This window comes from Harpegnathos saltator, unplaced genomic scaffold, assembly GCF_003227715.2.
Source record: "Harpegnathos saltator strain DR-91 unplaced genomic scaffold, Hsal_v8.6 scaffold462, whole genome shotgun sequence".
NCBI classification, from domain to species: domain Eukaryota; kingdom Metazoa; phylum Arthropoda; class Insecta; order Hymenoptera; family Formicidae; genus Harpegnathos; species Harpegnathos saltator.
Genome location: NW_020230275.1, coordinates 1,061,613 through 1,080,028, shown reverse-complemented (window position 1 = coordinate 1,080,028; position 18,416 = coordinate 1,061,613). Strand labels below are relative to the sequence as shown.

Below are 18,416 nucleotides of genomic sequence, written 5' to 3'. Positions count from 1 at the left end.
TGATTCTGGTTGCTTTGGCAGCTGTTTTGCGCTGATGAAATAAAAATAACATACAATGACGAGTATGCGTTTTATCGACTTCCATCTTCATACGAATTAACCCTTTCACTGTTAATGGGAAATATAATTCCCACCTTTTCTTGATTCAATTTTGCGTTGTAAATCACATAATTTTGAAGAAATAATCGGGGATTTGAGTTTTCCAGATAACTGAATAGTTGTTCAACATACTCCAGTAGGTTTTTATACTTTTTATACCCAATTATTCATTTGTGATTATTTATAACAAATCAAAATTGAAAAGAAATTTTTTTTTTTTAGGGAAAAATCGATTCCTCGGAGAGTATTGAATGTAGAGGTCTGAAATTTTCACCAAATGTTTTTCTGATGTTGTACAAAAACATATATTTTCTTCAGTATTTTTTTGCAGGTTAGATTTTTTTTATAAACAAATATTTTTACAAAAACGGTCGAAATTTGATTTTTTTGCACTTTTTAGCTCTATTTTCCTAGTTTTTTCATTGTATCTCCATCTCTTATCCATACTATCAATATTATTTTACTCAAAAATGAATATTTAATCTCTAATAAGCATAAATGCATGCAGTATTGCACATTTTCCCACATAAACTTTTTCCAGCTCGATCGAGTTCCATCGTCTAGAATCATATGTTCTTATTACGATCTGGTCATTATTTAATAATAATTGGAATTTTCATTAATTTTGTACATCATGATCGCCATATTGAGTCCGCCATGTTGAATTTTGCAAATTTGACTTTAGATTCGTAATCGGCGACCCAAAAAAACGTAGGGCTACCAAATATTTTAATAATTTTCTCAAGGGAAGTTAATTCAGCAGTGAAAAGGTTAAAAATGTTGATGTTAATGATTATGACTTATTATGTATCAGTTTCTATGCAGGTTGACAATACTATATAATCCAACAAAAATGCGTCGCAACTTTCATATAAATAATTTACAATGTCATTTATAAGTGAACGATGGAAACTTTTGTATTCTCCTAATATTTGCCCTTCGAGTCCCGAAAGCTTTTCGTAAACTTCTTGTATAATTTAAGTTAAGAATAGACGTATCAATGAGTGATTTCAAGTTACATGGCGTTGCAGAAGGTTAAGAGATCATGCTGTTTCGCACCGCGTGTTGCTTCCGTGATTTTATTTTTCAATTATTATGCACACGCGCGAGTGTTATCTCTTCACTTATTTCATATTCGACGTACGATGTCACCATTATTTTCCCATTACGTTAAGGCAATATCGATCGGCGAGTACCTCTGAATATTCGGCCACTCGAGCAAAGAAATATTCCAAGTATTGATCCAAGGCGAGTTATGCCTGCTTACATGTGCTACCGTCACTTCATAGTTCGCGAGAGTTGAAAATAAATCTCGTCATTCGCAAGTTTCCTCGGAGAGAGTGGGCGGGGGGGGGGAGTTGTTCGTGAATTTTCCCTCGCGATAATTGCGTGTTTCGTCAAATATTCGGACACGGAGGTTTCGAAAATCTTATTTTGCGAGGAAAACCCGTCGAAAGTCACGTCGTGCATAAATCTATAAATTTACGCAAGTCTTCTATGAGTTGCCCCTTCCGTTCCTGTTCGCTTCCTCTTCTTTTGCTTCAAGTCGCCTTTTTAAAGTGTATGCTTGATACACGTCGCTGTTCATGTTCATAGCGGACAGGAGGAGGAGGAGGATCGATAATACGTATTTACACGCTGCCGTGACTTATTGAAGAAGCAGAAATTCGCGCAAGATTTCGAAGATCTACTCGGAATCGCCGTTCGCGATGGAATCGGCGGAAATGAAATTTGCGGAATCGATGCCGAGTACGACGCCGCATTATGCCCGTTAATTCGTCGGAATGATCTAATTCTACGTGCGAGCCCGGCTTTAAGTGAGATCGCAAGTTGATGCTCGATATTACGAGTTGCAGATTTCATTCCGCACACGCCGCGCGCGCACGGTGTTAACTCAATTATCATCGCACGGACGATAAAGCATACGTTAAGGCCTCATTCATGCCGACAGCTGAAACCTTCAAACGACGTCACGGCTACCCCGTGACACGAAGCTGCGCGATAATTTCTCTCTGCCGCGCATGGCGATGCTCCCAGAGCATTTTTCATCAATTCCGCCTTGAGTCGCCGTTTCTTCCCGAAAAAAGGATCGTCGATATCGCGCATTGAAACCTCGCACTGTAATATAGTAGAAGATTATTGGACCGATACGTCCACCATCTTCGCGTTTACACAAAACAGCTCGCGACGAGAATAGCCGCTATTAACGCGCGAGAGAGAGGAGAGAAGAGAGGAGAGGGAGGGAAGAGAAGTGTGCACACGAGGCGACGATTAAAAGGAGAAAATCTCGCGTGTTAATCCGCCGCGCGTGTACACACCCCCCCGCCAACCCTCGAATATTTCGTCGCAATCTGCGATCAGAAACGCGCCCTCGCGCCCCTCCTCCCGCCTCGATGGCCCGAAGATTCGCGAAAGGCACGCGAGAAGTTTAAGCTGTCGCCGTGAAGTTATAGCTTCACGGCGAGGAGGGACGAGAGGCGGCTTTCTTAACCTTTTGAGACACGTATTTTTCAGAAAATCCGAATCACATGAAAATTTATATACGGGGGTTTCTGGGGTCGCTGATGATGAATCCGTTATCAGATTTTCAAAATTCAAGATGGCGGACGCAAAAATGAAAAATCGCGATAATTTCGGTGACAATAGGTATTGTGGAGTTTTTGGAGTCATTGATTACGAATCCGTTATCAGACTTGCAAAACTCAAGATGGCGGATTTAAGATGGCAGTCACAAATATGAAAAATTAACTAACCGAAAGGCAATGTCAGCTAAATATATTAGAATTCCATGATCCGCCAACTTGAATCTGCAATTTTGAACAATGAGTTTTGAACCTCGGATTCGTAATCAGTGACCTTGAAAGCTAACCAAAATACAATTTCAGCTAATGATATAAAAATTTCATGATCCGCCATCTTGGGAAATAAATTTTAGAATTTGGACTTCAGATTCGTAATCAGCGAGCTCAAAAACTAACCAGAGTACAATTTTAGCTAATTTTATGTATATTCTGTGATCCGCCATCTGGAATCCGCTATCTTGGAAAATGAATTTTAGAATGTGGACCTCAGATTCGTAATCACCGATCCAAAAATCCGCCAAATCTTGATTTTGAGGAAAAGATTCACTCATAGTTCGTGGAAAATGATTTTTTTCTGTAAAAATATATATTTTTCACACTTTGTGTTTTTTATTTATAATACACTTGTTTATTTATAATAAATGGACAACTTATGCAAAACACCTTTCAATCTTTCATGTACGTTCCCATATCATATAAGAAGTTAAAAACGCAAAAAATCCGACAAGAATCCCTCAAATATGAAATATTTCATGAAAATGTGAGAATAAATAGGTGGTAAGTAACACGTCTACTCAGTAAGTTCGTAGGATGACATATAAATGGCGCTACTATTGACAAATCCATATGATTTTTAGGAAGTACTAACCTTCAAATGATACGTGTCAAAATTTCATGACAATCGGACGTTTAGTTCACAAGTAACAGTGGTTTTAGTGTCGACTCGTTTTAGCAACGCGTCGACGATTCAGCGGGCTGTTTGAAGCTGTTTCAGCGCAATAAAAAGGATTTTTTGATGCGGTATGTGACAATGGATGAAACATGGATCCATCACTACACTCCAAAGTCAAATCGGCAGGGAAAGCTCCAGGGAAAGAGATTTGGCTCCAATGAAGAAGTGTGATTGCCGAAACTGAAGCCTTGCTAAAACGAGTCGACGTCGTGCGTCACTAAAACCACTGTTACTTGTGAACTAAACGTCCGATTGTCATGAAATTTTGACACGTATCATTCGAAGGTTAGTACTTCCTAAAAATCATATGAATTTGTCAATAGTAGCGCGCCATTTATATGTCATCCTACGAACTTATTGAGTGACGTGTTATACTTACCACTATGCCTCAAATGGTCAACTCTCTAGAAGGGGGCGGGGGGCATAGGATTCTAAGGCAAAAAGACTCTAGTTGCACAGAATTAATTTATTAGAAAAGAAAGAAACATAGCAAAGTAGGTTTGTTTTATTCTCGAACAATGAGTGATGTAAGCCGCTATGCTTTCGGGTTACCTGCGTGTTTCAAGGTGCGACGAGAGACATCCCACTGTGCATATTTAAGTCCTAAAAAGACGGGACACGCTATTTATCCCGCTATTTTATCCCCAAGGAATTATCTTGTCCTGAAAAGGAGCTTCTATGGTCTCTCTCTCTCTCTCTCTCTCTCTCTCTCTCTCTCTCTCTCTCTCTCTCTCTCTCTCTCTCTCTCTCTCTCTCTCTCTCTCTCTCTCTCTCTCTCTCTCTCTCTCTCTCTCTCTCTCTCTCTCTCTCTCTCTCTCTCTCTCTCTCTCTCTCTCTCTTTCGCAAGCGAGCGACTACTCCTCGGTGTTCGCGGACACGTCAGACGCGACAAAACTTTGCCGCGAATCAAGGATACGTGAATACATAACGTGGGCTGAGTTGTAGCTGGCGCGACTTCGCTTCGATTCGCCATCGGCTTGCGCGTCCGTTCCCGACGTGCTTAGCGTAACGACGCGGCCGTGAAATACGATTTATGCCGATATGTCCTTGAGATACACGATTGAGCTGGATTTCATGTGTTCCATATTCCGCGTTCATCAACTCGCGCCCTTTTCCGTGACTGGCCGCCATTAACGCGATTCTACTCCATTAACCGCGCGCGCGCGGTTAGTTAATTAGTTTTAATTCTGTTTATTCTTCGCCAAACTGCATAGCGTCCCGTGCGAGGAGACGGAGCACGCCGAGGTGATATGTTAGCACTTGACAAATGACTCGCGCGCTATCGTATTCTCCGATGATAAATCGACCCGACAAATTTGGTGTCTTATCTGTCAAGTGTCAGAGTCAAGTGGTTAGGAATCTGAAAAATATTCCGCGCATGCCCCCGCACGAGGGACATCGTGCTCTCGTATTTCTCTTCGTGATAGTTTTATTTAATTGATTAATCGATTTGGCAACCACTCGGTCAGCATACCGAGAGAAACACGTTTCGTGTGTATATTATCAGGATACTTCCGAAACGACCTTAATCTGACAAAATAACGTTCGGAAGCGAAGATTGGTTTAATCCTTTTTGTGGCACATTTTTTTTACCTGCTAGATTTCCGTGAAATCTCGCATTTTTATGTCTTTTGAGTCACCGATTGCAAATCTGAAATATGATTTCAAAAATCCAAAATGGCAGATTCAATATGGTTGCCGTAAAGTAGTAAATTAGTGTAAGTTTGAATAAATGTAAATCAGCTGTACGATATAAAGATTTTTTGGACCGTTAATTTCGAATTTTATGTCAGATTTACAAAATTCATTCAAGTAATTTGTTTATAAAAAAAAAATCTAGCGTGCGAAAAAATTCTGAAAAAAAAAACATATATCTCGACAAGTGAAAAATATTTTGTTTCTAATCTTAAGTACGCTTCAAGAAATGAAATCTTTACTTAAAAATCGCTTTATTCTTTATTTGTTTATAATTAATAAAAAATGTATAATCGGATATAAAAGCTACGGGTAAAGTAAGTAATGTAAATCAGAACACAATATAAAAGATTTTCAGATCGTTAATTACGAATTTCATGTTAGATTTATAAAATTCATTCAAGTTGTCTATTTGTTCAATTCGTTTATAAGAAATACCTAGCGTGCGAAAAATTCTGGAAAAAATATATATTATATTTCGCCGTGTGAAGAATATTCAGCAAAATTTTCAATCTCTCTGGTCATTAATACTCTCCAAGAAATGAAATGTTTTTGTTTTTAATTGCTTTTTTCCGACTTTATTTGCTTACAAATAATTAAAAGTGAACAATCGGACATTTAAACCACGGAGAACATTTAGGCCGGTATTCAGGTCTTATATTTAAGGTCGTCTTAAGTTTACTTTCAGATACCCTGTAGCCGATGAAATAATTTGTACAGCATCTGAAGATCAACTTACTGTCTTGTCTTAAATATAAGACCCGATTATGAATACCGGCCTTAAAGTAAATATTAATATATAAGAAAAATGTGAGGTCATACTTATTTTTATGAAACTGTAAATAGTACATCATAAAAATAAAGTATACTTACCACTAGGACCATACACAAAAGATTAAGAATCGCGACAACGTATCGATGTGTCACGTTTCTTGTTGCCGCAACATACAGATACGGTATCTTAAACCAACGTATCTCAAACGTGATACGATTAGGAGAAAAGTTCAATAAATGACTAACGCATGCATAATTGACAATCGATACGATCCGCGAGTATTACGTGTCGCTAACGTGTATTCGTCAATATCTGGCGTATGAATTATTTCTCCTCATCACATGTTGTTTCTTCCGTTGAAGCGGTGCTTTTGTTGCCGATGGATCGGATAGTCAGATCAAATATGCGGCTGTAGGTAAACGAGTACACTATAACTTGCGTTATAGTGATCTGTCAATCCCACGGGAAAGAAGACAAATATTGTTCACAATAACTGTTCGACTCAATGTGCATGAAATTTGAGACGGCAGCTTTTTAACTCGGGCTTCGCGCTACGCTTTCGTCGGAATGGCAAACGTTCTCGCATTTTTCATCGCGTAGTGTCGAATATTAATCAAATCGCGCGTGCACGCGGTGAAATATGTAAAAAGAAAGTTATAAATATAGATTGCTCCGTTCGCTCCGAAAATACTGATTGCCATCGCGGTCGAGATATACAGGGTGCTTCAGAAATTCAGGTGGCCAAACTATTCTACTCACTGTAAGGTTGAAAAATATATAAACATGGGTTCAGAAACGCTTCTTTTCCAAGTTATAAACATTTTTTATTTAAACAGGCTTTGGCAAGAACAGTTCGTTAAAGAAATTGTTGGAAGTGATTTCCTTCCGCAGTGCCTCGCATCGATGTCTCACGGATTGCCGAAGATGTTCAAAAATTCCCGATACGAATACAATTTCATAGTTCTTTCATAGCGGCAACAAGAGTCTCATAAACGAGAGTCTTAAGGTGTCGCTTTAAATAAAAATCCAAGGAGTTCAAGTCGAGAGATCGTGCAAGTCAAACAATAGGTCCTCCTCTGTCCTCCCCCGATCCATCTATTGATATAATTTTTATTCAAAAACTTCCGAGCAACATCTGCTTAAGATGTGCTTAATGAAAAGTGTTTATAACCTCGAAAAGAAACATATCTGGATCCATATTTACAACCCATACAATCCTTTTTCATCCTTACTGCGAGTAGAATATGCTCTTCAAGTTCGGCCACCTATTTCTGAGACACCCTATGTACCGACGAGCGAGAGAATATCAATAAAGTAATGTTGGTTCTGTTTCAATTTACTTTTTGATAATACACTGACGTATCGCGCTGTTTTTCTCTACACTGTGATTAATAAAAGGGTCAGTGTTCGATTTCAGTCGTCACTATTAAGGCCCCTTATTTGCGAGTGGTCGGTCATGTTTGTCAAATATATCGTCAGACTAGTTCTGTACGTTCGCCGGTGTTACGTTGCTGCGCAGCGATCTTTTAGGAGGACGTCAGTGTTCAACGTTCAGTTCTATACACATCAAACGTAGCTGATTAATGCCTTCGTGCGGACGAATCCTCGTCGATAAAGACCGACTCTATCCATCTCATCGAAATTCTCCCTCGAATTTTTCGCCGTATCGGACATTTGCGATACCGATCGCTTGTATCGTCCCGTTCCCGCGCGAGAATTCCGCGACACTCCGCTTTAATATCGTCTGCCTTTTATCCGCGACGATCAAACGACGCTCCTATCAGGCGGATTAATTTATCATACGCTGGCTATTGTTCAGAGCGAATGAGATCAGCGGTCGGTAGAAATGAGTTCACTGTCACTCGGTAAAAAGACTAAATGGAAATTGAAATTGTGGAATCTACCTGTAATTCACAGGAAAAGACATGTATATGTACCACAGAAGTCATTACGACCCTAATCGTTGTTACTTTACACTAATCGCGTGATAAATCATTAGACAAGGGGAAGATTCACTTCGACCGATCATTCGATCATGCGAGTTCTTGTCGCTGAGAAAAAAATTCGATGGAGAAAATAAAGATAATTATCAAGTTTAGAGAAGTCAGCTTCAATGATTATAACTTTGACATATGTTGCTGACGATATCTTACTTACAAGGAACATCCGCGAAGTGCGTGTCTCCGATTTCGACGAAACTTGACGTATTTGTAAAGTAGCCAAAAATAAGGGACCCATATTTTTTTTTTGTTGGCAATGGCTCAGGGGCTTTAAGGGGTGAAATCAGATCGAAATATTGCACACAGCATCAGCGTTCACTATCCGGCACTTTCTCGTCGTGTGTTCCGATACTTAAAGATTATTAGGAAAATGAAGAAGCTTGACAAGTAGGTACCACATGTGAACTGACTGAGAGATACAAGCTTCGTCACATGGAAATCAGCTCTTCTTTGCTTTCTCGACGTAATCATGAATAATGAATATTGAATCAAATAGTAACGTGTGATGAAAAGTGGATCCTTTATGACAATCGTCAATGTTTTGCGCAGTGGTTAGATGCTGATCAAGTTCCAAAACATGTACCGACACCGAGCCTTCATCTATCAGACTGGCAAGTCATATCGTTTTTTTTTCTATGTAAATGAAAAGCGCTTTTTTCGTACAAAGCAAAAACTTTATTCTGTAATATATTTACAGTCCGTTTAATTGAGTGACCTTTTGCCATCTGTTTGATAGTCTCATGATTCCGGCCTCATAGAACTTCTGGTTCTTATCGGCGAAAAACTGATCCAAGTACCGTTTGATAGTCTCATTAAAATCGAATTTTTTTCCTTCAAAGAATTTTGCAAGAAACCAAATAAAAGGTAATCTGATGATGTGAGGTCAGGCGAATATGGTGGATGTGGTAACACATCCCACCCAAGCCGCAACAATTTCTGGCGGGTGACCAACGATGTATGTGGTCTAGCGTTGTCATGGTGAAAGACAACACTTTTACGATTCATTAGTTCTGGACGCTTCTGCTTGATTGCTTCGTGTTTGCCCAACTGACAAAAGTACAATTCCGAATCAATCGTTTGGTTACGTTTAAGCAGTTCAAAAAACACAATACCTGTGTAATGTAATCTCACTAAAAGATAGGAAGATCTTCCTTTGGTGAATGTCTGTTTTAGAAGTGTTTTGCGGCTCATTACGTTTGCTCCGTGATCTTTTCCACTCCACATTGTCGTAAACAATCCATTTTTTATCGCCAGTTAACATTCGTTTAAAAAACGAATCGTTTTGCTCACGTTTCAGGAGAAAATCGCTGATATTGGACACGTTTGGTAAAATGAATTTCTTTGAGCTCGCATGAAACTCAAATGTCGAGTTTGTTGACGTATCCAAGTGGTTTTCAATGCTCGTATGTGATATGTTTAAGGCCATCACACACAAATGAACGTAAACGCTAAAGAAACTGACCAATCACAATCAATTGTTCTCGTAAGTTTTAAAATGGCGTCCTTAAATTTCGATTGTGATTGGTCGATTTGCTTACTGCTTACGTCTTACTGCTTAAGTTCCTTTGTGTGTGTGATGGTCTTTAGCCTCTCAGCGATCTCCCGTGTTGTACGATGGCGGTTGAATTCAAGCAATACTTTTATTTTGCCGTCATTGACCTCAATTGGTCGGCCTGATCGTGGTGCATCTTTCATAGAAAAATCTTCTGAACGAAAACGAGCAAACCAACGCTGATACTGGCTTTCTGTTAAGGATTCCCCGCCATACACAGCACATAACTTTTGACGGGCTTACACAGCGTTCTTTCTTTCCTTTTTGGAAGTAAAAAAGTAAAATATGGCGGAAATGCTCGTTTTGATTTTCTATTTTTAGCTCAATGCCAAACAAGCAATTCTTTACCGAATGACATACTTTTTTCTTCTTTAAAGAAAGATTGAAATGTCAGCTGTCAAATGATATAAAGGTTGTAGAATTTGGAGTGAAGTTAGTTACATTTAGTGACAAGTAAAGCCATCTATCCGTAAAAGACGACATGACTTTGCTGCCAATCTGATAGATAGATTTATTATCTGTATGGTTTGCTTGTATGGTGCATTTTTTGTTTCTGAAAAAAGGTGAAATTACAAATATTGATAAATACAGCCAAGAAATTGATGTCGTGATGAAAAAATTGCGTACTGAACAATCGGCGTTATTAAATAGACGCGGTGTGTGTTATTACTCCATAATAATGCTAAATCGTATGTTGTAAAACAAACTGTAAAAAAATTAGCAGATTAAAAATGCGAAATTCTCCCTCATCCTCCTTATTTCCCCGACAGATTATTCTTCCTCTCTTTCTCTGACAGATTACCATTTGTTTAAGCATCTGGATAGCATTTTAAGTGAAAAAGTACTTCAGACAGAAAGTGACGTGAAAAGTGCGTTCAACGAATTTCTTGCATCTCGCTCTTCCAATTTCTATATAAAAGGTATTGTTGCGCTTGTACTACGTTGAGGGAAATGTATTGAGATGGATAGAAACTATTTCGATTAACAAGATGTGTATGAAGTATGTCGAATAAAAGTTTGAATTTCAAATCCAAACACGGCTATTTCATCCGCAACAACCTAATACATTGTGTCGGAAAAGTAAGTTGTATTTGTTAATAACTTTTTAATAAACAATAGACGACGACTAGACTTGAATGAAATGAAAACTTTAGAATGTTACTCAGTAAGATGACAACTTATTTCTCAACGACATGTGTCAAGATTATGGTTATTCGAGCCGATTGGACCCTAAACTAAATAAATTACCTAACTAAATAAAACTAGCTAATCACCGTAAGAAGTCCCATTAACTGTCGAAGACGAGCATCCAAATTCTGACGTCGAGGCCTCTTTTCTGTTGCAGCCTGCACCCACGAGACGTAATCACGTGGGAGCCGATCGGTGAGACTTGGCGGTGCGCGAGGCTGGTGTCCGCGTGCACCGAAAGCTGGGGCACCTCGACGAGGAGGAGGTCCTGGAGGAGGAGGTGGTGGCTCGCTGGCGGGAGGGAAGGCAGGAGGTGACTATCCACCCCACATGGACGCCACCCTCAAAGGACCCTCCATACCCCTCACAGCGGATATCCTGCCGTCATTATCTCGCCGCGGAATATCCGACTTGAGCGTCGCGGTGCCGCGTCGTGCCTTACGTCGCTGTCAACGCCGTCGAATATCACCCAGGCCTCCTTCGTGGCTCGTTCTCGCCGGCGACAGCGGCCATCGCAGAACACGGAGAACATCATCCTCATCAACGTCATCTCCGTCATACCTCACGTGCCTCAGTAGTCCTCTTCGTCCTCCGCGGCCCGCGCTGCCGCAAACGTCGCCGCATTGTCCTCGTCGTCTCTATATCCCGCCAGTGAAACGTCGTCCTCCACGAAGCTCGTCCGTCGCTGCTGGCAGCAGGACGATCATCCTGTCCGGAAGTCGCTGTCGCGCCTGTCGTCTGTCGCGAGAGCCTTACCTGGACACGACGACAACACCAACGACGAGAACGACGTCGACGACCGTCGCCCAGGCGGAGGGACACTTTTTTACGCACCCTTTTGCACCGCATAGACGCGCATTTGATGATACTCACTTTACAACAACCCACGCCGACCAGAGTCGCGACGAGAGAGCGCTCCGTTTAACGGCCGCCATCCTCCGCGTCGGACATATCAACAGACTCCGTCCACAAACGCCTAACTCGAAAGTACAGCCTAAAACACTACGCGAACAATGTCGCGCAGCGCTGCCACGCGGCCTATGCAAGGTGAGTGTGAGACCTCAGCTCCTCTTTTACTCATCCGCATCTGATACGCGCGTATCATAGCTTTTCTGAGTACCGAAACAGCTAGTTTTTCACGCGCGACGCTGCGGCGACACTTCTCTGCATCAATGATTCTCATTACGAACAACGGTGACGGTGACGTCATGTTCACCGGGATTTAATAATGTAATGTGAGGTAAGCGTCCATATCGTATTACGTGTAATCTTCACCGCAACGTGAAGCGCGTCAGCTTGATGAAGAGAACTCGAGCGTCTATTACGTGGCCTTCTGGACTTCAACGGACGCACATGCAGGGGTTGACATCGAGGAAATGCCCCTTTCAAATCGAGCGATGACACGCTTCCTTTACGCCACTCTTGCTCTCAATCCCCCGACTGTCCAAGCCATGCTATCGCGGAATTATTGTGTAGCGTTGTATTCTTCTGCCCACACGTTTATTCTCGGCGATCCCCCTCTATTCACAGGCCGATACGCTATTTCGTCAACTGTTCCGCCGGCTGGCAGGGCGCCTTATGTTGGTCATCTCTCTTCATTTGGGCGAGTATCGAGTGCTTCGGTTAATTTTGAGCCTTGACTACGAGAATGGATGGTTCATTATTTATTCTTTAAATTATTTTGACCATAAAATATCTTCCACTGCTTGCTATATAAGTTCCCATCTTTCCATCTTGCTGGCAATCGGTGGATTTCATGGTAGAAAAAGGATATTCTTATGAAAGCAATCTATTCATTGTCAACCGTGAAAATTAACCTAAAACTCGCGAAGATGAAACAGTTACTTCTGCAAACGTTTATATACTGAATAATTACGTATTCCAATGGTACTATTCAATACCGGCTTGGCGAAGGCTGGCATTTAATTTCTACATTATCTACAAATTTTATATTATCTAAAAATATTAAAACACTCCGGCCGCTCTCTCTCTCTCTCTCTCCCTTTCGATTATTTAGAATATACTTCTCCATTCTTCATTCGCACAAAAAAGAAGCAATCCCGAGCAGCATTCTTTTGAGTCAGCTTCCAGCGAGGGTGTGTCATTTCTTCGTCAAGAGAGTCACCCTAACCTCATTTTCACCACATTTTCCGTCTGTGATGAGATATTTCTCCGCGAAAGAGACCGATTAAAAGTCGCGAAGCTGTTTTCTCGAAAACGTCCATGCACCGATTTAGTTAAAACTTTGTAAATAGGTTTCTTTTAGGTAATAAGAAAGAGTACCGGAAAGATTTTTGGCGACTCAAAAATTGAGAATCCTTTTTAGTAATTATTCATAATTTGGCTATTGTCTCGAAAATGATTGTGCTCTAATTTAGCTTGAACTTTGTAAATATAGGTTCTTTTTAGGTAATAAAGGAGAATTTTCTGCAATTCAAAAATTAAGCAAATTTTTCAATGATTGTTCATAATTTCATAATTGTTTCGAAAATGATCATGTTCCGATTTAGCTCCAATTTTATGCATAAGTACTTTTTAGATGATAAAGATATATATTAGAAGAATTTTTAGCGATTTAAGAGTTAAGTAACTTTTTTAATGGTTATTCATAATTTAGCCGATCATGCTTCGACTTAGCTTAAACTTTATAAATAGGTTCCTGTTAAGCGATAAAAATGCATATTAGGATTTTTGGCAATTTAAAGATAAGCAATTTTTTAACAGTTATTTATAATTTGACGGTTGTTTCGAAAAATTTATACTCTGATTTAGTTCAAACTTTGTAAATAAATCCATTTTAGATAATAAAGAAGATTATACTAGATATATTATTATATTAGAAGATAATACTTTAGAAGATTTTTAGCGACTTAGTAGATCCTGGATTCAATTGAGAGAGGAATATGTGCTTATGTGTGTGAAACAATTTCGGACTTGGGTAAAGTAGAAAGAATAGGTTAGATTAGGTTAGATAGATTAGATAAACTTTTGAACGATTAATTCTTTCGAGGTTTGTTCAGTTCGATTATACATTACGGAAATTTTTTAAACTTTTTATTTCTTAAAATGAAATCGAAGGTAAGACATTTTTTACGCAAAATAAAACGATCTTTCAGTTTTCAGTATAAAAATACTCATTAAAAATACTCACTTTCGCTTGAAACATTTAAATTGATCTTGGAATAATCTTAGAAACGTTCTCCCAAAAATATTTCTATAGTGTCAACTTACGTAGGTGGTCTGAAAAGTTCTCGACCTGACACATACATGGATTGCATTAGAAACTGTCAAACTATAATTGTATAATTGTATGGAAAGTGGCATCCCTGATATAAACCCATGTAAAATTTTATTCGATCTGTCAAGTCATTCGAGTAATAGCACCAGTTGAAAAAGCTTTGTACAAGATGGGTGCCGCATTTGCTAACAATTGACCAAAAACGCATTCGAATGCGTATTTCTCAAGCGTGTTTGGCACATTTTAATCGTTTCAAGCAAAATAAAATGGATTTCAAGTGTCGTTTCATAACTGTTGATGAAACTTGAATCCACCACTATACACCAGAGCGAAAAGAACCTTCCGGAATCACGCTTTAATGATGGTATTGAATTATTGGAAAGACGTTGGAATAAATGTATTGAAGTTTCAGGAGATTATATTGAAGAATAAAACATATTTTACGGCAAAAAAAGTTTCTTTCATCGTTAGGCCGAGAACTTTTCAGACTGCCCTCGTATATCTCTCTTCAGATACTTCAACTTTTGTTGGTTACGATTTTTTTAGAAACTTTATTTTTGGAAATAAAAATTCATAACGCTTTATTTTGTTCATTCTTTGTGTCAAGGTCAGAGTCATCGGCAGGATATCCCCTTTAATATAATTATTTAAAAAAACTAGTTTAACATTTGAATATCTTTTTACGATACTTATGTTTTGTCTAATAAAAGCCTATTTACAAAGTTTGAGATAAATCAGAGCATGGACGTTTTCGGAAGTTTCGCCTTCTCATATTTTTCTTCCCGTCGTTGAAATTTTTATAAATTGTTCGATTGTTATGACATGAGTGTAGATGATCTGTTTGGCACATGTGGACGATGTTCCTCTTGCTGAACCGCTCATTGTTTCTTGTTGAAGACGAAAACGATTTTACCTAAAAAAAGAAGTCTCACGATTTTGAGCGATTCTAGACTGATTGAAAAAGAATCGCTTTGCAGAGATATATTGCAGAGATATTTGTATACTTAGTAGAGTAGTCCCTTAATATATAGGGTGTCCGGGTCTTTTGGAAACGAAAAATTGTGATTAATTTGATCTGATTAATCTTCACAATTTTTCGTTTGATCAGTCAGATCAAACTGAGAAGAAAAGTCAAGTACCATTTTGCAAAAATCGCTATTTGCAATTTCGCAAAAATAATTATTAAGTTATTAATGATTGAAAATGACCACATCCAGAGATTTTTTAATTTATAACATGAAAATTTGCGTACTTATTTGCAAAATGGTAAAAGAGTTTTTTGTTAAGAATGACCTAATCTACAATTATGTGACGGCTATTGAGTCTAGCGATAAATACGAATGAATTGAACTTTGAATCCTGAATTTTGGACCTGTCGCTGGGCACAATAGCCGTTATATAATTGTAGATTAAGCCGTTTTAAACAAAAAAGTCCTTTACTACTTTGCAAATAAGTATGCAAATTTCCAGGTTATCAATTAAAAGAGCTAGATGTGACGATTAATAACTTAATAACTATTACGATTTTCGCAAAATAGCACATGACTTTTTTTCTCAATTTGATCGGATCAATTTTCCGTTTCCAAAAGATCCCGTGCATAATTACCTAAAAAAACTAGTTTAACATTCACGTCGCCAGATATCCCGCCGAGATATTTATTCTTTACCTAGAAAGATATATATATATATATATTTGCAAAAGTTCGAGAGAGCTAAATCGGAGCGCGCACGTTTTCGGAAGTTCCGCCAGTCACGAGAGAACCACGTCGTCCGAGACTACGTCAGCGCTAAGAAAAGCACCCCCTCTCTCGGAGGTGGAATCTTTACCGACTCGCAACAGCAGCAGCGTCCCGTCCGGGGCGGTTCGTGTCCCCGCGGGTCGTCGCGCTCGTATCAGTTGGTCGAGAAGCGTGCATGGTTCTCGGGGTGCTTCCGATCGATCGCCCGCGACTACCCTTCGCCAGTGCAGCAGCAACCCTTTTTACTCGGTCGGCCGACCGAGTTCTCGATCGCGCGTCTAGAATTTTCGCCGTACCGGCGTTGCGACGCGGCGCGGCGCGGCGCGGCGCGGCGCGTGGCGCCGTCGTTGGACGACGCCTCGAGATCGCACGTCGACGCTACTGCCAGCCAGCTCCTGTGTGTGTTAGCGCGACGCGACGCGACGCGACGAGCTGTGCCGTTACTTGGCGCTGCTGGAAGTGCGCCGTCGTGAGTCTCCGCGAGAGAGAGAGATCGGACGTTGTCCTGGTGCGTTCTGACTGTGGTGATTTGCGTTGCTAGTGCGTGCGTGCGTGCGTGCGTGCGTGCGTGTATGCGTGCCGCCGTCCGCGAGAGCAGGCCGTTACCAAGCGGGGTGTCTTCTCGCGGCCGCGCGCCGGCTCGTCGTCGTCGTCGCCGTCGTCGGCCTCGCTCGGTGACTCTCGCTCCGCTGCCGAGGCGATGACGCTGGTGTGATGGTAACGACGACGACGACGATCACGCTGCTGGATGCGGAAGGCTGCACCGAGTGCTGCTGGTGGCTGTGAGGCGCGGGACAGTGTCCGCCCAATCACCGGCTGCTGAGTTCTACTCCGGATTACTCGGACGTTCTACCGTAGAAGAGGAGGAGCAGGCCAGACCGCTGACGACGGTGAGCTGACGGCGCTGACCGAAGGACCACGTCGACGATGTTCGATCGTCGCTCCGCGTATCCTCGGGCAGCGCGTCGTCGCGCGATTCCGCAGTCGTGGTCGCGACGGACCTTGTCAGGGCGCGCGGGGCGGTGCGCGATGATGGTGACGGCGTGATGACACGGATTCGCCGTCGCGCCTCCGCCGACGTCATCGCGCCCTCATCCTCCTCCTTCCCGTTCCCATCGCGCCGAGCGCGATCGGAGGATACTCTTCGCGCAGGATACGCGGATACGGCTTCGACCTGTGCCCCCTATTGCGCTCTCCTTCCTTGCGTATATGCTCGGGATAACGCAACGTTGACCTCATCGCGACGGCGATCGATTGCCGTGTTTAAAAGCCTCTCGGCCGCCTCGTTCGTACGCGCCGCGTCTCGTCGTCGTTGAAGCGAGCACGCGCTTACGCGGCTGAGGAGGCTCCGCTCTCGGCTCTCCTCCTCGCCCTCGCTCTGTCCTCCTCTTCCTTTTGGCTGGCCGCGCGTCTCCTCCGAGCAGCGAGGGAATCGGAAACGGCCGGTCACGTCGGCGCGGCGGAGAAATCGTTCGCCAGCGGAACATTTTTCGTACGTCTCTCAACCCTCAAAGTGAGATATATATTTTTGTCCCAGTCGGCGAAACCCTCGATTCCACGGACGAAGGATTCTGCTTTCTCTCTCGATGGGATTCTCATTTTTCTCGCGCTTCAACGGAGCTTTAACTCGATTATCGGCGCAATGTTTTGATCCCATTGTCATTGATTTCGTTATGTCCTGCGACTTCCTGCGGCTTCTCACTCTTCGCAATCTCGATTTATTCACTTCTTCCTCCTCCCGTTCCCGCCCGACGACGACGGCGATCGTTAGAGAACGGCGTCTCTGCCCTCGTGGCAAATGCGGCGGTGAGAGGATCAAGTCGCGCGCTCCTTCGACCACGACGTAATGACGACAAGTGAAAAAACACCGTGCGCGTAATCGAGCCGGCCAGGTGGTCACTTGTGGTCTGGGGAATCCTCGAGGATACAAAGGGTTTGCGCGCATATTGGGAACCGCGCGCGCGACAGAGAGAGATAACCAGGCGACCAGCGGGATGAGATCTTTCCGTAGGAGGCGAGAGATTCCGTCTCCGTGTGCTCCTCTTCCTTTTCCCTGCCGCGGCTCCTCCTTCTTCCTCCTCCTCCTCCTCCGATCAATTCGCCCCGTCGACGTGGCTCTCGCAGGAGAGACGCCGCCGACGCGACGCGACGCGACGGTCGTTGATGTTTATCCACGATGCAAAATGCAGCTCCCTTTCGCCCCGCGAATGCCGATGAAAAGTAGGTTACTCAACCTTCTCGGGGGGCCGATGTTGATTTTGCAGCTGCATTTGCGTGCCTGTCGATCGATAGACCGCAGGGAAACGACGCGAGACAAGACAGGAAGTTCTCCTCACGGCCCCCCGAAAGTGCGCGGTTCTCTTTCGAGTTTAATTAATTAGAAATCTCCGCCGAGTCCGGTTCACGCGCGGCTTGGCTCTCTCTCTCTCTCTCTCTCTCTCTCTTTCGCGCGCGCGCGCGCACTTCGACATTTACCGAATCGCCCGGTCATAACTCCGACCTTGGGAATGTATTTGCCAAGGGAAATTATGTTAGCGTAACGAGACGAAGAGAATCCACAGAGGATTTTCTTTTTTCTTTTCTTTCGCTCTTTTTT

The 18,416-nt window shown here is 42.0% G+C and overlaps 1 protein-coding gene across 4 annotated transcripts in view; it reads left to right on the top strand.

The window, feature by feature from the left end:
• The window catches only part of ATP8B (ATPase phospholipid transporting 8B), a 123,667-nt gene that overhangs the window by 61,024 nt on the left and 44,227 nt on the right, over positions 1-18,416 (top strand). For 2 of the 4 annotated variants that reach the window (XM_011152160.3, XM_011152159.3), the window contains exon 2: positions 11,001-11,890. In XM_011152160.3, the coding sequence (XP_011150462.1) occupies positions 11,857-11,890 (34 nt within the window). In that variant the 5' untranslated portion in view covers positions 11,001-11,856. Of the gene's footprint in view, positions 1-11,000; positions 11,891-16,213; positions 16,711-18,416 lie in introns of those variants that run through there. The other 2 variants (XM_025302004.1, XM_025302007.1) reach the window with 2 other exon arrangements.